Source organism: Populus alba, chromosome 18 (genome assembly GCF_005239225.2).
Source record: "Populus alba chromosome 18, ASM523922v2, whole genome shotgun sequence".
Classification (NCBI taxonomy): domain Eukaryota; kingdom Viridiplantae; phylum Streptophyta; class Magnoliopsida; order Malpighiales; family Salicaceae; genus Populus; species Populus alba.
Genome location: NC_133301.1, coordinates 6,014,311 through 6,036,030, shown reverse-complemented (window position 1 = coordinate 6,036,030; position 21,720 = coordinate 6,014,311). Strand labels below are relative to the sequence as shown.

The 21,720-nt window shown below is 32.8% G+C and overlaps 2 protein-coding genes across 3 annotated transcripts; both read left to right on the top strand.

Annotated features, from left to right (window-relative positions):
- Positions 1-6,646: 6,646 nt before the first annotated feature.
- On the top strand, positions 6,647-10,052 carry LOC118040672 (vacuolar-processing enzyme). Its single transcript, XM_035047671.2, has 9 exons — positions 6,647-6,922; positions 7,030-7,194; positions 7,301-7,457; positions 7,744-7,829; positions 7,908-8,107; positions 8,400-8,448; positions 8,571-8,780; positions 9,306-9,512; positions 9,649-10,052. The coding sequence occupies exons 1-9, from the start codon at positions 6,707-6,709 to the stop codon at positions 9,829-9,831; spliced, it is 1,473 nt and encodes a 490-aa protein (XP_034903562.1). The 5' UTR covers positions 6,647-6,706; the 3' UTR covers positions 9,832-10,052.
- A 4,399-nt stretch (positions 10,053-14,451) lies between these two features.
- LOC118040670 (uncharacterized) lies at positions 14,452-21,499 on the top strand. Of its 2 annotated transcripts, XM_073406430.1 has the most exons (6): positions 14,452-14,921; positions 15,054-15,457; positions 16,181-16,581; positions 19,541-19,919; positions 21,108-21,185; positions 21,261-21,499. In XM_073406430.1, exons 4-6 carry the CDS (start codon positions 19,563-19,565, stop codon positions 21,309-21,311), a joined length of 486 nt encoding a protein of 161 aa, XP_073262531.1. In that variant the 5' UTR covers positions 14,452-14,921; positions 15,054-15,457; positions 16,181-16,581; positions 19,541-19,562; the 3' UTR covers positions 21,312-21,499. The 2 variants fall into 2 exon arrangements, with proteins under 2 accessions (XP_073262531.1, XP_034903559.1); XM_035047668.2 differs by lacking the exons at positions 14,452-14,921; positions 15,054-15,457; positions 16,181-16,581 and adding an exon at positions 19,071-19,332.
- Positions 21,500-21,720: the final 221 nt, after the last annotated feature.

Below are 21,720 nucleotides of genomic sequence, written 5' to 3'. Positions count from 1 at the left end.
GTTGGGTCTATATAGCCTTGATCAGTGAATAGCACTGTTCAACAGTTTTCCTACTATTTTACTGGAACTAAATTTCGTAAAAAAGGACGCATGTTCTAACATGTTGCTTTGCTTATACAAGAGGAGAAAACTCTTACACGTTACAACCGACAGGACAAACTTGTGATATGATAACTCAGCCGCCTGTTCTGGAAAGAAAAGAAATAAAACAAAATGAAATATCAGGCTAAATGAATCAGAATCTTCAAATCGATTCACCTGTCTCTTCTCTTAAAAGTGGAATAGGATTCCTTCATTTATAAGAGACACAGCCGTGACGAAAGAAGCAAGAAAAAAGCTTTGTTTTTTATAAATGGACAATGGTGCCTTGCGTCAAGCAATTTGAAAATCAAACTTGTAGCGTTGAATCTTAGGGATGATACGACAAGGATTACCTGTCTGTGAAAGCAACAGCTAAAAATAAGGGAATGATGTTTATAAGTGGGACAGACGGAAGAAGGAAAACTACATGAGAGTTTAAACTATAAACGATAGTTTTTAAAATATTTAAAAAATATTTTTTTATTTTATATATATATGTTTAACGAGTAAAGTCTTGAATAACTTTTATTTTGTACTTGAAAACTTAAAAAAAAAAAAAGCAATTGTCATTTCATAATGCATCCCATGCTTTTCTGTAATTGCTTGACTGGACGTCATGAGAAAATGATCATACAAAATCTGATTCAAAGTTCAGAAGCATGGAACAAGGATTCCATACTCCTTGGATGTTTTGAAGTCTAATCAAAATTCCAAGGAGTGCAGTGCGAAGAAGGTATTCCTTTTTGCAGCATCAACATCACTTGCATCTGTGATATTGAGTACTAATACATTCCATATCAGTCTCCATCACTTTGCTCCTTAAGTCCGCATGCTATGTCGCCTATCAACTAATTCGGTTGAGAGATATTTCCGTGCACAGTTACTGCACTCGAATCAGCCCCGTTGGTTGCTGGAAAGGGCCCCTGAAATTAGGAATAGTTTTTTAAACCTTGGTTTTTAACAAGGTCATTTTAGATCAATTACATTATTTTTGTTGAAATTGGCTCGGTTTAGATCTCGAGTCATGGGTCAACTTATCAGATTGAATTTTAAAATAGTAAAATTAGCCTTACTATAACTTTTAACTCTTTAATTGGTTCATTAATTGACAATGAAATTCCAAAAACATGTGAAAAACAAAGTGTAAAAAATGTGTTCTCAAAGACCTTATTCATAAAATTCAAAGGCTGGCATATTGATTATAACATCCATTTTCTTTTTCCTTTGACACTCTCATAATCAGTTTAATTACTCAATTGATATTAAAGATGTTCTAGTTTTCAAATGCAATCCACCAGCCTCAATAAACTGAAGAAGTTCACTCTCAAAAGCATGACAATTTGTAATGATGTGTCCCATGTCCCTGCCATGATACTCATTTTTTTTTTGTTAGGATTATACCATTTAAGGTATGGTGGTTGGAAGGGTTTTTAGGGAATAAAAGCGATCTTCCTAATATTTATCAACCTTTCGAAGATCTCTTTCAAGGGTAAAAAGGAATGGGTGGTAAGGTTTTCTTGTTCTATTATGAGTTTTCATATGACTGTTTATCAATTCGAGTTTGATTAGTGGTTTGAAGAAACTAGATAGGACACCAAGAGATAGAATGATCTTGATATTCATACTTCTCATACAGGAGTTATCTTCCAACCTATAAGCTGATATAACATCAAACCTTTCTTTCAAACTCCTAATCCTTCCTAATTCCACTCATTGCTCCACCCTTTTTTTTTTTGTTACCAAATTACTGATCAAATAGTCAAAGTACAAGGCTTCTAAAGTGTCAATGAAGATGGTAGTGAGCTCATTTTCAAGCAAAGAAGGATAAACTTGTGTTGCCATTTCATGCAACCTTAAATCATATTCCTCAATTGACTCATTACTTCATATCCTTATTCTTTGAAGGTTAGACTTGGTTAGGATTACCTTTAAATTCAATCCAAATTGTTTCAAAAACATATTGGCCGAATATTCCCACTTCTCCATTTTAAAGCCATTTAAATCCATGTGCCAATTAAAAGCAGGTCCTTTCAGGTTCTCATGAAAATAATAGATCAAAAGTTACTTATCATGAATAACTTTAGTCATTTTATTGCGGTATACTTTGAGATGGGTTTCTAGACATTGAAATCTTGTATAGTTGATAAAGTCAAGGATTAGATTAGTGCTCACCTTTAATGGATTGATGTTCTTTTATGGTTATGATGAATACATTATTTTTCTCTTAAAACGATAACCACCCATGATAAATCAGCTTATCAATCTACCTTTTGAAACTTTGACATTGATTGATGGTAGATGTCTTACAACTCCTATATGGTACTCGCATGTAGCATTTTTGTTATACTATCAAGGGAAAGGTGGCTTGATGGGTTCAAGTGGTAGAGATGCTATTAAACGAGCATTTATAAGATGTTGATAAATGTTAGTGATGGGAGTTGGGAAGGGAGATGATTGTTCATGGTATTTTCTTTTATGGCTTAGATTTTATGGGCTTTAGAAAGTTGTCAAATCATGATAGCTTCACACAACATAGGTGGTTTATATAATTTTCTTCCTCGTCCTCTTATTGAACCTCCCTAGAAAGGTGTGTTCTAGTTCATTTTCTCTTTTTTGTGAGCTTAAACCTATCAAGAGAAGGTAGCTATGAAGTATAATCGAACGTGAAATTTTATTTTTAATCATGGTTGACTAAGCAAGCTACTTTATTGACATAATCATCATGAATCATATAAAGGTGATGTATATCTACCATTAGAAACAAACCTCATTTTATTTAGAGATTTAGAACTCCTCATTCATTTATTAAAAGATTGCTCCCCAATCAGCCTACATCTATAAATGCAAAGAAGGCTGACTGGGGACAAGATGTTGTCAACATCATTAAAGCAAATAAAATGAAAATGTTTGATGGGAGTAGCTGATCCTTTTAGAAGAGATATTTATCAATCGATTGGTGGTGATTGAAACCCCTAATATAGTCAGAGATGTCATATTCATTCACTTGAAAATAGCATCTCAGTCAACTTTTATTTGCTAAAAAAGATGATAAGTAGGGATGGGATGACATGTTATTCAATCTTTTCATTAAAAACAAGTGACACATTGTCTATTTAAACACTAAAAATTAGATTTTCAATTCATATTTTAGGAAATTGAAATTTAGTCCCTATCTTTCCAATTTCAGCATCAATTGACCTTAAACCTTTTCAATTTTTGCAATTGCACCCTAAAAACCTTGATTTAAATCCTTTAATTTGAGCGCTTTTTACAAATTAGTCTTTGGTTTCTAGATTGTGCAATTTGACCATTATCAACCATCAAACTTTTAATTTCTTTTAAAGTGACCCCTGATTTGATTAATTTCAATTACCAAACTCAAATGTTTTGCACTTTGGTCTTTGGTTTTAAAGTTCTTCAATTTGACCCTCAATCAACCTTCAATCTTTAAATTTCTTTTAATTTAACCCCTGATTGCACCAGTTTGGCGTTTCAAAGTTTTAATTGTGTGCCCAATCCTCCATAATATTTGTGAATTGATCTGAATTAGTCCATTAAACTTGATTTTTTCTTCAATTGAGTCCTTGATTGAATCCACAAAACTCATTATAATTTTAATTAAATCCTTAAACTTAATTAATTCTTCTGGTTTTTTATCAACTTTGGATTTCGACCTCAATTTTCTTTCTATTAAGTCTTTCTTCATCTCATTTTATAAAAAAAATATCCCAAACTGACTATTTTTTTAGCATTTTAGTCTATTACATCTTAAGGGTTTATCTCTCCATGTCCCAAAAATATTTTTAGATTTTAATTTTTTATTTTTTTGAATAAAAATATGTATTTTTTATAAAATAATTTTAGGAGATTCAAAATTGGGTTATGGCATAAATTTAAAACTTATTGCAAAAGAAAAGGAAAGTTACTAACTTTACAAAACTGGTTCAATGATTAAAATAAGTGTATTGTATTGTTGTAATATATGAATGTTAGAATGTGAACATGTGTATTCTTGAAATTTGTACAGTGACGAGTTATGTGATTACAAAATACAAATGTACTGATTTGTGACCATTGATGTGGTAGGCAGTACAACCAGATAAGGACATCTCACGAGAGGAGTAGTAAATGGTTTCCACCTTTTCTTATATAATTTTAATGTTCTGAAATGACTTATTTGAGGATGATATATTGTTGCGTTGTGATGAATGTTAAACCAACTATGAAATGTTGATCGAGTTGTTGATGAAATTGGGTTATTGATGAATGTTAAACTGACTATGAAATATTAATTGAGTTGTTTATGAATGTTAAACCAATTATGAAATATTGATAGAGTTGTTAATAAATGTTAAACCAACAATAAAATGTTGATTGAGTTATCAATGAATATTAAACTGACTATAAAATGTTGGTTGAGTTGTTGATGAATGTTAAACCTATTATGAAATGTTGATTGAGTTGTTGATTAACTTTAGCTAATGGCATCCAAGATGGATGATCGAGTTACGTTTGATGATTAGCTTTGGCTAATGGCATCCAAGATGGATGATCGAATTGTGATTGATGATTAGCTTTGGCAAATAATATCTAAGATGGATGACCAAGTTGTGATTAATGATTAGCTTCGACTAATGACATTTGAGATGGATGACCAAGTTACGATTGATGATTAGCTTCGGCTAATGACATCCTAAGGGAATGTCCGGGTTGCGTTGATGATTAGCTTCGACTAATGGCATCCTAGATGGATGGTTAGGCTGCATTGATGATTAGTCTCGACAAATGACATCCTAGAAGGATGATCGAGTTGAATGTGATGATTAGCTTTGGCTAATGGTATCCATAAGAGATGACGGGGTTTGATTTTGTGATTTGTTTTAGTTAATGGCATCCGAGACGAATGACCGAGATTAGCCTAAAAGCATTCAAGGTGGATGATCGGGCTAACATGAAGTAATTACCCTGATTGATGATTAAGCTTCGACCCTATAACTCTTATGGAGAGGTTAGGGCATATAAGTGAGAATAATTAAGGTGCGTAGGAAAGCCCGTTCCACCGACTCACATACTTTGAAAGGTGTTATGTAATAGTATGTTTTAGGTGTTATGTGTTTGATAACAACAAATGAACTAGTTGAATATTTGTCATTCAACACTTTTGTAAAGACTTGTATAAAAAATTGTAATGGAATATAAATGCGAAAGTAAGATTTTGTAAACATGATGTTGTGAATGGATGTATGTGATATTCTCTTTTATGAGAATATTGTATTGTAAAATCCCATGAGTATTGCACTACACTATGAGATGAATATTGTTACGATAAACCCTAAATATCATTGCGAGAATGTGTATTGTCACTTTTATAGGATGTTGACTTACTTTACCCTATGTGGGTTGTGTCTTTCTAATAAATGAAATGTATTTATAAATTCACATAATGATATTGTGAAAAGCATCGAGAACCTAACAACTTACAAAAAAAAATCTCCACCGATTTTGGCTATGAAAAAAGTCGGGTTATTACATAATGGGAAGATAAATGAGGGAAAGAAAGAATGGGTCATCGAGGACATATTGAAACTCTATTTCTTACTCATCTATTCCCATTAAAATAGATTTTGACAAGATGATTCTAACCACACAATGGAAGACCATCAAAAGATGTCGTAATTGGTTACTGATTTCGTTTGGGGTTAGTTTTGGGTTAAGGTACTTTAGGGTTTGGTTAATCTTAAACAAAACCACTAACTAATTACGACCTCATTTGATGATCTTCCATGATATGATTAGAATCATCTCATCGAGATCATTTTAACAATACCGAATATGTGAAAAATGAAGCCCCGATTACTCATTCTTTTTTTCCCTTCTTTTTCTTCTCTCATTTCTCTTCCATGCTACATCAACTAATCTCCCCTCTTATTTCTTAACCTTGAACTTTGAATTTCATATCTTGGCTATTAAATCTTTATAAAATTTTATATTAATTTTTTGTATATATTAATTAATTCTTTTGATTTTGGAGTAAACATCATTGTGTACAATTAATGGTTGTTATTAATGGTTGTTATAAAATTAATATTCAAAATTATAATTGTGTGGAAATTATATTATTTTATTAATTTCATGAAACTGTAATAAAATGTTAAAATATCCCACCTAAGCTTTTTATAAGAAATCATGGAGTTTTACCTTGAAAGAAACACCTTCCATTCTCCCATGTAACTCAATCCTTCCATAAATATCACCTAGCATTTATGTACAACTTCCAATAATATTGCATCTACGGTCAATACATAAGACACGTCAGTCCATATGTTTCAATCGGAGCCTCACGATAAGATGAGTTACATCGTATGCCTCCCCCGTCAGGACACAAGATTAAATCCTGTGATTTTCTTAGGCCCACTCTGGTGTCTACCGCAGTCTTATCACAAGATTCCTCTTATAAGTAGAATCAATTATATCCTGGCCGTCAGATTGTTTAGGAACCACCCAAGTATAAAGATTCTAATCCATTTGAATTACCAATATACCCACATCTAATAATATAAATCCATAACCTCACCCGCGAATCAATCACCAACCGATTACCTCCTTTTTAACTGGAAAATCGACAATGATGGGACTCGCTGCCGGCACAATTTTTCTTCTTCTTTCTTTCTGTGGTATCGCCGCCGCTGACCGAGACACCGTTGGTGACGTTCTTCGGTTGCCGTCGGAGGCTTCCAGGTTTTTCCATAACGATGATAATAGTGATGATGATTCAACAGCTGGAACTAGATGGGCGATCCTGCTTGCCGGATCTAACGGTTACTGGAATTACAGGCATCAGGTCATAATTTACTCTAGCTACATATATTCTTATATTGTGCGTGATTATGATGGTATTTTTTTATGATAATTAGGTGTGTTTTATTTTTGTTTTGTAATCTTGTTCAGGCAGATGTTTGTCATGCATATCAACTGCTGAGAAAAGGTGGATTAAAGGAAGAAAATATAATTGTTTTCATGTATGATGACATTGCTTATAACTCAGAGAATCCAAGGCCTGGAGTCATCATTAACAGTCCTCAAGGAGAAGATGTTTACAAAGGAGTTCCAAAGGTTTTTTTTAAAAAAAAAAAGAAGAAGAAGAAGAAGAAGAAGCTTAGGTTCTTATGTAGATATGAATGTTGTGGAGTCAAGTCATGTGGTTGTTTTGTATTGGCAGGATTATACCGGTGAAGATGTCACTGTTGGAAACTTTTTTGCTGCTATACTTGGAAACAAGACTGCTCTTACTGGGGGTAGTGGAAAAGTCGTTGATAGTGGCCCCAATGATCATATTTTCATTTACTATACTGATCATGGAGGTCCTGGGGTGCTAGGTTAGTTTCATATTTCTATATACACACTGATCATTGTCTATTTGTTGTTTCCTTGGATTTACTTCTTAATTGGTTTCATCTAATTATTACATCGAAACTTGAAATTCCAGTAAAATAAATGGATAACCTGTGACTGATGAATTAAAATTTTGAAAACTATTCCTAGAAATGCTATTGCCACTGTCTTTTATTGTTACTGGCTTGTTATTTATTAGAATTCTCGTAGGTTTTACATTTCTGATTGATCAAATAGGCTAATTAACTTTCATGTGTGGATTTTTGTCAGGTATGCCTACCAATCCTTACCTCTATGCTGGTGATTTGATTGATGTCTTAAAAAAGAAGCATGCATCTGGGACCTATAAAAGCTTGGTAATTACAAGGTAGTCTGAGTTAGTCTAGTAGTCCACTTCCAATTTTTCTTGATGGGCTATATCTGTAAAACTGCAGGTGTTTTATCTTGAAGCCTGTGAATCCGGAAGCATCTTTGAGGGTCTTCTTCCTCAAGGTTTAAATATCTATGCAACCACAGCATCAAATGCGGAAGAGAGCAGTTGGGGAACCTATTGTCCTGGAGAGAATCCTAGCCCCCCGCCAGAATATGAAACCTGTTTGGGTGACTTGTACAGTGTTGCTTGGATGGAGGATAGGTATGCATGGTGTTAATTTTGAATTTTATTTTTGTTTAGATGCAAGGAAGTCAGTATTAAATTGTCACACACACCATTCAGTTGTTTTTGCCACTCATCTATCAGGCATGTAGGATTTACTTTTTGTCAAGGCTGATTAGTGGCCTAGGTTCTCGGATTGATTATCTTGGCCCGGTAATCATTTTTCATATGTTCTGCTGGGCTGAAAAATGATTTCAATTTTATTCCATTCTCCCAAGACAGATATTTTTATATGCAATTTTTTTTTTTAATAATTTGACCTTGTGAACAGCGACATACACAATTTACAGACGGAAACTTTGCACCAGCAATATGAACTGGTAAGTGCTTGCAACCTATTTATTTACACTAGACTATTTTGAATATAATCCAAGGAGGGCAAGAAATTTGATATTTTTTGCTTGCCTACAAATCATATGATTTCATTGCGGTGCATTTGCAGGTAAAAAGGAGGACTTCCAATGACAATTCTCCCTATGGTTCCCATGTCATGCAATATGGTGATGTAGGACTTAGCAAGGACAGCATCTTCCTGTATATGGGTACAAACCCTGCTAACGATAACTTCACTTTCATTGATGAGAACTTGTTGAGGCCTCGTTCTAAAGCTGTTAATCAGCGTGATGCTGATCTTGTCCACTTCTGGGATAAGGTGTTTGTCTTACCTCCTTTGTTCCATTTTGAATTAAAATACTGCCTTTTGGGCACAAAGTTTTAGCGCAAAGAGTTGTTAATTTTTTTTTTTTTTTTTTTCTCGTGCTTGTAAGCCAATGCCCTCTATGGTGTCAGTTGCTTGGTAAGAGCGAGGGTTCTTATAATTTTGTTAGAAGATTATGAGGGTTAGCCCAGCAAGTAAAGGACATTTTATGGTGGTATTATGAGAGGTGCTCATTGGGGTTGCTGCTGATATAACTTGATTTAGAAAAACATCAAGGCTAAGTTGTTAGGTAGAAAGATAATTCAGTGGAATAATCTTCTTGTAGGATGCTGTGCATAACTACTACTTTTATCTACAAGTTTTTTCACATGTTTTTAACCATAGAAATTAGCTTTCTGCTTTAGTTCCCTTACTCTGTATGTCCTCCATGCTTTTCTGCTTTAGTTCCCTTACTCTGTATGCCCTCCATACTTTTCTGCTTTAGTTCCCTTAGTCTGTATGTCCTCATGCTTTATGCAGTACCGCAAGGCCCCCGAAGGCTCTTCTAGGAAGTTTGAAGCTCAGAAGCAATTTTTTGAAGCAATGTCACATAGAATGCATATAGACCACAGCATAAAACTTATTGGGAAGCTCCTTTTTGGAATTGAAAAGGCCTCAGAGGTGTTGAATGCCATCCGTCCTGCTGGGCAACCTCTTGTAGATGACTGGGACTGCCTTAAAACACTGGTAAAATATTATTGTTCTCAGCCTCTTCTTTATCACCGTCTAACCTGTATGTTCTCATTGATTGCCAGCTCCGCTGGTGACACATTGAAAGATTCATTTCCTTTTTTGAGAAAATGTCTTCTCTTCTTCTATGCAGGTGAGGACTTTTGAAACACATTGTGGATCCATATCCCAGTATGGGATGAAACACATGCGAGCTCTTGCAAACCTTTGCAATGCTGGAGTTGGAAAGGAACAGATGGCCGAGGCATCGGCACAAGCTTGTGTCAGCTTTCCTTCTGGTCCATGGAGCACTCTTCACAAAGGGTTCAGCGAATAATTGAAGCAGAATGTCCTATATAAAAGAAAAATGGTAGGGCTGTGTGCTGTTTTGCACATGAGATCCACCTGTATACAAGTTACTTCGGTGATGTATTCAAATGGTCACACTCATGATTGCTTGTGTAAATATAAATTAGAAGCACTTCTCTACCAAGATGCGATTTGTAAGGAAAGCACATTTTCCTAAAGATTTCCAGTAAAATCAGCTTATTCATCTTCTTCCCGTGTTTATAACAAAATGCGTTGTAAAACTGGTATTCCAGCAGGCTAGAGGAGGCAGCAGGTTCTCCCAAGTCGCTTGGGTAATGCCATTCCATTCAATACTAGCTAGTATCATAAAGCCGCCACTAATTATCACTGTAAACTGTAAAATACTAAAAAAACTACTTCTCCGCCTAAATTTCTTATGGTTCAAGACTAGATATTACCTGCTAGCATGATCACTGACCATCGTAAGTGTCTAGAATGGTGGGCTCCAACTTTTATGACCTAATAAGCTCGTTTTCCAATCTTTACTCAAATGAAAACACCTAAAAAGAATTCTAGAGATCTCAATAAATTGTTCATAATCTCTAATCAGACTTTAAGCTTCCAAAAAAAAAACAAAAAGACTCGATAAACTTTTTTTTTTATTAAGATGAAGCGCTATAAAAACACAATAATAAAACCTTTCCTGTAAAAATAAATTCACTAACACTAAGAACAACCTTTTTTGTTACCGGATCTTGGCTAGAAACATCAAGGAACCGAGAAAAAAAAATATAAAAACAAAGAACTTATGGACTATAACAATGTAAAACGCAACTCGTGCACGAAAAAAAAAAAAAAGTTGAATATTTATTTTAGCTCCAAATTCCATACCTAATGCTCCTACCAAATGAACAATGATTTAACGTTCAAACCTATTTTTGTCACATCAAGCCAACTCAAAAAATTCATCAAGCCCAATCCAAGATAATCTCAATATGAAATGATCAAAATGACAAAATAAAAAAAAAATAGTCAAGTTACAAAAAAACTTCAAAGTAATAAAAAAAAAAAAAAAAGCAAAGGAAAAACAATGCGGGTAGCCATTGCAATCCATAATAGACCACATCCCCCTTCTATATCACATCTCCATTGTTTTTTTAATATTTCTTTCATTGTGCATTGCCTAGTGTGTCCATGATTTTAAAAATCATTTCATGGTCCATCAAATATAAATTTTGCATCATCAAACTATGATTGCTAAAAAATACAATAAAAAAAATAAAGATTAAATCTAACATAAAAATATTGATAGAACACCTTGGCATTTGAAGAGAGTCAACATAAAAATCAAGTAGAGAAGAGAAAAAAAAAATCGTCGGAGTCACATACTCTCTAGTTAGCACATGTTGCGTGCTAAGGAAGAACTTGCCAAGATGCTCCCAACACAACCAAGGAACGCCAATTTTTGATCTTGGAAGTAGTCTTATAGGGCAACAAGAAGGGCATCAGCTTATCTCACACATTTCAATCTTTTTCTCCTTACCTGATCACTTTGGTCTCTGAGAAAAAAATAACTAAACATTTATTTCGGTTTCAAATTTAATCATCGAACTTTCAATTGTTTTAAATAAGTAAAGTTGAATTCTATTTTTCAAATCAAGTATTAACTTATCAATAAAAATTTTCATAACATCCCCATATCTAAGCAATCAAAATAAATCATTAAATCCAATCCAAAATAAAGTCAATGTAAAAGAATAAAATTGAAGGAAAAAAATTGAGTGATAAAAAATATCGAAGGACTTGAATATTTTTCCATTATCATTCACTTTAGTCCAATGTTGCTAAAATGTTAAACATTCATTGAAGTTTCAAATTTGGTCCCTAGAGTTACAATTGTTTTAATTTAATAAATTTGAGTTTTAGTTTGTCAAACTAAGCATCAACATAATGACAGACTTTTTTTCTTGTAGATCTCAACATCTGGACAATTAAAACAAATAATCAAGGCCTATTTTAAATCAACGTAATTTGAATTGATCAAATTAAAAAAGCAAGTGAAAAAAATAAGGTAAAAGGAACAAAACAAAAAGAAAAAAGAAAAGAAAAGAGAAAACGTTTGGAGCACTGTTCTTATAATCCATAGTGTGTTCTCTTTAACTGCTACAGTAAATTTATTAGTATTTTTAGTTCTTTTAATTTAATTTTAAATTTGAATTACAATTGTAGTGATTTATGTGGCAATGAGTGTTATATTAAAAAAAACATATGTAATGAACTATTACATGAAAGTAGTTGTATATAAAAAGGCTAATTGAAATAGGTTTTATTATTATTATTATTATTATTATAAGAGCAAAAATGTAATTTTCAAGAAAAATAATAGGACCATAAAGTAAAAAAAAATACAAACTAAAATGAGTTTTTCAAAAATAAAAGAAGTAAATTTAAACTTATAAAAAAAAAACTATATTATCCTCTCATATTTTTTTCAATGACACTTATAATTCATAAAATTAAAAATTAAAAATAAAAAAATTAAATATTAAAATTAAATTAAAAATAAAAATAAAAATAAAAACTAAATATAAATAAAACTCTGTTTTTGGTTTTGTCTTCGTGCATTGTAGATGACATGGTCCATTCTATAACACTCTTTTATTCTCAAACTTTATTTTTTTTTTCATAATTTTAAAATTACATTCTATGTTTGCATCGATTTATGTATCATAGTTGTCTTTTATTTGAATTTTTGTTGCATGTGTGAAGTAAAAGTATTAACTTTTTTTTTTTTTTTTTTTTTTTTGATTAACGTGGGTGTCTTCTCGACTAATCCCACGGGCCCTGAAGTTAACGACCATGTAAGCCTCCAGTGGCCATCATATGAGCTAGGGATGAACCTAAGCTTTTAGGCCACCACAAACTTTTACTTTGGATTTTATCTGTATGCATTGTTGATAACATTGTTCATCCTATAATGCTTCGTTTTCTTTTGTCCTTAAATTTTATTTCTTCTTAATTTTATCTTTATTCTTGATGTTCACATCGATTGATGTGTCATAATTCTACTTTATTTGCATGTTGTCACATATACAAGATTTTTGGAACTCTTCCCTTTATTAAATAACCATCAATTTTATGGAGAAAAAAAATATTGTTTGTGAAAAAAATTGAAAAAACAGAGATCAAAATTTTTTTAAAAAAACAAACAATTTTTTTTTATTCTTTAAGATGTGTAAAAAAACTATAATTTGGTCCTTGGAGTTTCATATTTTTATATATTTTATCCCTATTATTCAAGGATTTTATGTTTAGATCATAAACTTTATTTTGTTTGCATTTTTTTTTCTTTGTGTTGATGGAGGAGAATAAATCGTAAGAAAAAGATAATAGAGAAAAAAAATATTTAATTGGTCACATTCTAACAAAGAAAAAGGTTGGTCTTATTTTTAATGAGTTTTTTTTTTTAAAAAAAGATAATAGAGTTTCATAAAGATGGTTTGGAACTTTCATCTTATTAAAAAAAATATTTTCAAGTTTGGAAAGTTTTTTTTGTTAATCAATCTAGTTTTTTTTTTTTTGTACCTATTTATGATGTTTTGTGATTACAAATAAGTTTGCTTGGGTTTCTAGGATTTCTTTTTAAGTGTTTTTCGATTAAAAAAAAAAGTTGAAAGCCTCTACAAATAGCTAAAATTTTTTACTAAATGGAAGACATATCATCTATTTAATTACATATATATATATATATATATATATATATATATATATATATATATATATATAAAAACTGGGCTAATGATGTAAAAAGAAAGAAAGAAAGAAAAGGCTGGCTGGTACAGAGGCCTAGCATTGTTGGCCCAAGCACTCCTGGGCTCTTTATTTTGGGCTAGGTATGTAGCCTGATCATTTTGGACCCAGTGTTGGCATCTTTTTATATTACCCTCAATTCTTTTAATCAAATTCATTATGAATTAAAACAATTAAATGATATTTAAAATATTATCCAATTTTGCAATGGATTTTCAAATAAGATTATGTTTTTTATAATGATATTGAAATCACTTTATGAATTTATATATATAAATAAAGCCTAGATTAATATAAAAAATGTTTGTGAATATTAATTGAAAATAAAATATTTATTTTGTTGCCTTTTATTGTAATTTTTTTACATCATTCTTTCAGATTAGTTATTATCTTATTTTATTATTTTAACATGTTCAAATTATTAAGTCATTATTTTGTTTTTTTTTTTTTTATTGAATCTTGTTTTTCAAAACATGATAAGTTTCCAATTTTTTTTATATTAAAAAATTAACTCAACCTCAACCTCAACCTGAGTAAAACATGAGTAACATATCTAATTAATAAACTTGTAAGGAAAAAATAACACCATTCAAAGTCACCTTGTAGCATCTCACTACATATTTATCCTGGTATAACCCGAAGCAGAAAGAAAATCTTGTACTTTACCGGACAGGAATTAAATATCATATGTTGTTTCAAATTAACCATGATTGGCTGACCACAGCTAAATAAAATAACAAAACAATTAAATTATTAGTTATGATTTAACAAAAGAGAAAAAACAACACCACGTCTCTCACGATTCCGTTAGACTAGAAAGCACCGTGAGCCCAATTTATTCATTGTTGGATCTAACCTGGGGGGCGAATAAAACTCTGGGTTTGAAAGGGGAAGAGAGAGAGAGAGCATTTGTTTCGTTTTACTAAAGAGGAAGATGAGAAGCAGCTCTCTGTAGTATTGGTTGGCTCTTCTTCACGGTTTTCAGAGCCAAATCTCTTGCAATTCTCCTCTCTTTCTCGCTAACCAAACGTGGGGTTTTGAATGAGATTGGAGAGAACTGGATAAATGTCGAGGATCTGTAACTTTTTAAGAAGACAGATTTATAGGTGTGATTAAGAAACGCAATCTGATTTTGTATTAGCGTTGCATGATAGAGTCTGGAAACGTGGTTGATAATTTGTTGGATTCTTTGTTTTACAAGCACATTTGTAGTGATTTGAAAGTTTTTTTTTTTCACAAGGAATGAGTTCCACGCTGGATTCTGATTTTGAAGATTGGCTTCGGTTGATTGAGTTTTATAGAGAGAAGGTATCGGAGCTGTGTTTTATTACCTATAGGTTCAGGTTCAGAATTTGAGACACAATTCGATTTATGTGGATGCTTTTTTCTGGCTAATTTTCTCAAATAATCGTGAGTTTGTTTTTCTTCTTTGTTTTGCAGACACATTGGGAAAGATATAAGAAGTTTCAGAAGGGATTTGGAGGATTTCTTGACAGAGTGTACTGTTAGAGGATACAATTTAAATAAGATTTTTTTGATATACAGAGATTGGAATCTGACATGAAAAGTCCTTTGAAATGTCATAAGAGTCGTTTCGTCAAAATCTGAATGATATCTGTATGAGAATCCAGGTTCTGATTTTGCAGTTTAACTCTCAAGATTGACAGTTTCCTAAATTGCAATTTACTTGGCGACTCTCTCTCTCTCTCTCCCCTGTTATAAAATAAAGCAGCAACTGATTCCTCTGCTTTTGCTCTCCCGCAGTCTACAGTGTTCCAAGAACGATCATTTTCTGTGGTATTCAACTCGATTGAGAATCAATTCAACATATTTGAAGTTACCGGGTAAAGCATCGATTTTATCCTCAATTGCTCTCTCACCCTTTATGGATTCTGCTTGAGATTTTCCTTCTCTTCAGGCCAAAATCTTTCTCCGTGAAAAATCCTTACTTGATTCACTTTCTGATTAACATTGTAGTTATCAGTTGTTCTTGACGCGTTCTTCCTTTCTCGCTGATTTTGGGAAATGAACATTCTACAATCAAGAGAAGCAGCTTCCCCCTGCAATTCTCATTCTCGTTATCATTTTCTCAATGATCTCTGTTTATGGTACATGGAAACCTACGGGCCAAAACAAACTACTCAAAAAGCGCGTTCGATTTTGTACTTTGAGGAGTTTCGACACTCTAGTAGAATTTTCTTCTTCTGATTTTTTCTCTGCAAATAAAAGCACCATGCCCCTTTTGAGGAATTTCTTATGCTCTTGTTTCTCCACGCGGATAAATTTTTTAAAATTTCTTAGATCCATTTCTAGATTGAATCCATCTCTTACATTTCTACTGATAAAAGATGCCAATCTCACGGCCACAGCTCATTTTTGTTTTTCTTGAATAATCCTTGCCGTCAGATTCACAATCTACACCGGGTTTCTTTTCCCCTTTTATTTTCCCTTGTTGTGTGTTTTTTTTTTTTTTGCAAGCCAGGCCCAGCTTCTTTTTATTTGAATTCTGTGGAAGTTGCAAAGTTCGCTTTATCTTTTTTGTTTTTATTATTGGTGGGATGGGACAGGTGTAGAAGAGTAAATGGAAAAGGACTCGTTGAGGAGCACCAATAATGGGAGCACGAGCAACACCACTACCAGCAACAACGGTGCCCAGAGAACCAGCTTAGATCCCAATAGGCAAACGACGTCGTCTGATCTTGTCTTGCAGTGGGGGAACCGGAAGCGTCTCAGGTGCATGAAAGTTCAAGTCAAGGACGTTTCGACCGCCCCGGTTCATAAGACAACAGTTCGTGTGGACCGTCGGGTTGTTACTTGTTAGAGCTGATAATAAAGATAAAGACAGCACTTGGCATCACCCGAGCAGCACAAATAATAATAATAATAATAGCAATCACAGCAACGGATATTCTAATCTCCGTCAACGTCTGTCTCCGCCTCCTCCGCCGCCCCCTCAGCGGATTTTAAGGTACAGATCTATCCCTTTTACCATGCAGCTCGTGAGTGTAACATGAACTTTTTACGTTTACTTGATGTGATGGATGAAATTTTGAGCATATTATGTGGTGGGGGTCTTGCCGTGTTGATTATATGAGGTTGTGGGAAATGGTGGAGGAATACGGATCGGGTCGCGGGCTGGTCCCGCGATGCTTTTTGGGTCGTGTTAGTCACTTATTTTATTTAGGTCATGTTAGTACTTTTCACCTCCCTTCACTTATTTTAGTTTTAGGTCTGTATAAAATGATTAAAACTCTAAAGAATTTCATTTTTTTTTACCAAAATATTTATTTATTAGTAGCATATTTTTTGAATTAAGACTAAAGGCAACTAAAATGATTTTTTAATAAAAATTTCAATAATTTAAAATAACTAGAAAAAATGTATCCCTTTCATCAAAACTAATTTTTTTTAATTATTTTAATAAAAACATTTTTTTCTTAATTAGAAGTATAGTTTTTTAAATAAAAAATATTATCATGATATGAAAAGTAGATTTTGATAAAAAGAAAAACATTGAAAATCATGTCTTTGTACGCAATTGAAGAAAAAAAAGAATAATTAATTTGAGAAAACTATGTAAATTTTTTTATTAAAAAGATAAAAAAATATAAATTTTATGTTCATGTTATTAATGACTATAAATTTTTTTAAAAATTGCATATTAGGTTCATAAATAATAATAAATAAAATAATTATTAATATTACCAAAAAAAATACAATAAATTTATTTGAAAATATAGATAAAATTAAATGATATTTAATGAACTAATATTTTAAATATAGTATGATATAATATATTTTATTTTATTTTTAATAATTTTAATTCAAATTAAATAAATGAAATCAAAGGATACCTCATGACTATAAATTTTTTAAAAATTGCATGTTAGGTTCATAAATAATAATAAACGAAATAAATATTAATATTATCAAAAAATAAAATAATTTTAGTTGAAAATACAGATAAAATTAAATGATATTTAATGACCTAATATTTCAAATATAATAAATTTTATCTCTACCTTGCTCTGATGATCAGTACAATAGGAAGTTCTGTGACTTGCGAGCGCAAATACTAAGTATATTTACTGTAGGGATAAGGGTACTAGTCTGAGATCCTTTTTTTATTATTATTATTATTATTAACTTGTGTGTTGGAATTAGCTTATATATCTTAATTAAATTATGAATTTTAAAATTAACGATATCTCTAATAGTCATGGGAAAGCTAGAACTCGTGACTAGTTAAACTATTTTTTTTAGTTCGAGTGTAGATGGTTTTTATAAAAATGGACAAGGCTGCATATAATTGATGCCATTTACTCTTGGACCGACACCTGGCCTGACTGGTCTGGTGATGGCCTCATAAAGTATTTCAGTCTCAACGAGCAACTTGGTACTTTTAAATTGTCGCTGACATTGTGATAAAGATGATGATTTAAAATATTTTTTTATTTAAAAATATATTAAAATAAATTTTTTTATATTTTTTAAAAATTAATTTTGATATTAGTATATTAAAATAATTTGAAAATATAATTTTTTTTTAATTTTCAACAAAAAACTAAATTAAAAAAAACGTAATTTACATCAAGTTTCTAAACACTTCATAACAGGTGGCGTAGAGGTTTGATAAAATTCTTTAAAAGATCAAGCAATATTTTTCTTGGTTAAGTAAGATATTAAAAGAGGCTTATATTTGTCCACTTCCCGAATGGTCAGGTGGCGCATGGGAAGGGCTCAGAAGTGCATGAAAGCGCCTTCTTTGTAGCCGTTCGGTCACGGTCAGTGCATGAAAGCGCCTTCTTCTTGCTAGTCAAAATTGATGTGTAGATAAAATAGGCTGCTCTTTGCTAATTTTAATGATTTTGTTGGGAGTTCTTGAAGGGGGGAATTGAGTAGGGAGTAGTGACTTGTTAGCAAGGATTTATGAATTGGAAACTACGACGATGATTTGAAGAATTACTTGCATGGAAACCTCAGAAATATGACACGAATTGTATGCTTCCATAAGGAATTATTTGGTCCAAAAGGCATACAGAATAAAATAGAAAAAGAAGGAAAAGGAGAGGCTGAATTAGATCTGACTTTTCCTGCTGTAGTTTCTAGTTGGTTTTTGGCTGCCTTATCTTCTCTTGATCATAACCTCTCACTTTCTAATCCACACCCGCAGGGGCTCTTTGGGTTTTAGGGTATTTGAGAGCATGATGGTTATTATTCCTTAAAAGTATTTTTTATTTAATATTATTCTTAATATTCACACATCAAAATAATATTAACCCGTATCTGAAAAGCATAGCTCTCGCCAATTTCGTTTTCTTAAACCGCTAGTCACCGTCCGATTTCACATAAAAAGATCAGGAGTCTGGTCCACATTCTTCTTAAACCCTATAAAAGAGCCAAAACAAGATCCAACGGCCACAAAAGCAGCTTAAAAGACCAGCTGTTCACGTTGGATTAGAACACGAATAGAAATAGAATCTCCACTGCTATCTCTCTCCCCCTCAAATATCTAAAACTTTTCATAAACAGAGGGCAAAAATAGGAGAAAAATCAAACAACACAGCGCCTCCTGCTAGTATAACCCCTCCTTTCAAATCCTATGTAGCCCACAAAAGAAGTCAAATCTCACTCGCAAACCCCATTTTCTTCGCAAAACCGGCCGAGATTCTAGACAGTCCCTGCCCACCGATCTTAGATCAATCAAAATTCCCCAAAGGTTATTCTCGTAATTTCATAATTACCCCCTTCAAATCTCTCCACTTTTTTTACTTTTTTTTTTTTAAATATATTTTTTCACTACTTTCCATTAAAAACACACTTCAGATGGGGGGTGTCACTTTTATCATATTTCCTAGTCATGTCACATGATCTAATTTTGTTTGTTTGATGCTGTTTGTTCTGTATTTGTGCTGTTAATTCAATAGGAATTCGGAGAATTCAAGTGCCATGAGAGGAGGCCAGAGCAACGGTGGTGGTCTGGGTAGGATTGCTTCACCAGACAAGGGTGCGCACGATAAGAGGAGTAACAACCATACCCACCACCACCACAATAGCAGCAAAAACCATGAGAATCATAACAATAACAAATCAGCGGCATCTTCGGATACCAAGAAAGCAGGAGGGTCATCTTCTGGGGGAAGTGGAGAACCACCACCACCACCACCACCACCAGCAGTTTGGCCACCAAAGTTTGTTATTGCTTTAACTAATAAAGAGAAAGAAGAAGATTTCTTTGTCTTTAAAGGGTCCAAGCTGCCTCAAAGACCCAAAAAGAGAGCCAAATTCATTCAGCGCACCCTCAATGTAAGACCCCTCACCTCCCTTTCCTTTTTTTTTTTTTTTTTTTTGAATTCTTCCTCTATCTTTGATTAGATTCTAAATTATTTGAAGATTAGGAAAGTAAAACATCCCCTTAACTGTTTTAGATGATCAATAATAATCTACTGTCTCATTCACTGATTTGTACGCTAATTTATTTTTATGGGATTGAAATAGACACATCTTGGATAACCTTACAAACGATAGAATTGGAGAAAGGTGATTGAATTTAGAATGAGGCACGAACATTTATAACGCAGGTGTGATTAAGTTAGTGTTTTTATTTCCTGTTTAAAGTTTTTAAAGATTTTTTATTTTTTTATTGGTTTGGTATTAAAAATAAATATTAAAAAATAAAAAAATATTATTTTAATTTTAATTTTTATATGAATTTTCTTTTGGAGAAAGTAACACGTAAGGAAAAAGGATTTTTTAAGGATCCCGTCAATTGAAAGATTAGGGTTTGAGCGGGGAGGAGGGTGGGTTTACGCGATTTTGGTCTCTTTTTTTTTTTTTTTTTAATTTGGCTGGAAAAGCTAGGAAAGCGTGTAATGTGGTGACCAAGTGAGAGCAGCAGCAACTTGTTGTACGTGTCAGCCAAGCTGTGGATGTTTGCCTACCTACTAATAATGACCTAAGTTTGTTAGCTCTATCTCTCTAGTTTGAGAAATCTTATTTTCATAAACAAATAGATTACTTGCTAGGACTCTCATGGTGTCCAGGTGTAGGGTGAGGATTTCCTAGCTTGTCATCAAATGTGTAATACAAAAGTAGCATGAACCGACGGTTACTCGCCACTTACCCACTCTTGTTGGGGGCCGTCTTTTAATTTATTCCGTGGTTTATTATTATGGTGGTTACTCTCACCTTGGACCGCAAAATGCATGCCTATGATATTCTATCTCCATGTGCTATATTTTTTGTGATATTCCGGGAATAATGTTTACTTTGTGGGCAAATTGTCATCCCATGATCCGATTTTTTATTATTATTATTTTTTTACTATTGGTTATTAAAAGGGTACGGGGGGATGGTAGTATCACGTTAGAAATGGTGCTCTTTTTTTTATTTTTTTATTTTTTTATTTTTTTGAGAGGTGTATCGAGCTGTCGATTTTCTAGAGGGAACGTCGTAATCTGACTCTGGTTTTGGTTATTGGACATTGTTGCATAGCTTGTGAGCCCCGGAGCATGGCTATGTGATTTGACACTAGAACGTTATGAAGTCAGAGAGAAGAAGATCACCAAGAAGGTACCTCCAATTCATGAACATTATTTATTTTCATTGCTCTGTCCATTACACAGCATCTCATTCGTTTCCATGCAGAGACCAAGAGGGTTGAAGGCCATGGGAAATGTAGACTCTGACTCTGAGTAGAAGAAAGAAAACTCTGGACGAATCACAAATGTACCTTAGCCTTCTCTAGGAAGAAGATAGACAACAAATCATCGTTGGAAATTGTTTTTTGTTTTTTTTAGGATGTAAGAAAGATGTCTGTAGTGCCTTGCCCTGTAAATCGCCACCTTTCACCTCCTGCAAGAATGAAAAGTAGAAAATTTCAGTCATGTTTTTCCCTTCATTTCTTACGTAAATTTCCTGAACCACTTCTTTCAATTATAACCCCCTTCGATTTAAGTAGATGGGTAATGCCAACCGCCGCTGCTTTGCCGTGAGCTAAAAGTAAGTTATGCTACAAAGAACTTGATATAATAGCTTTGTGATGTGGACAAGAACACCCTCTGCTTAACTCCAGTTTCTTCATAGCTGTTTTTGCATCATGTGTGTT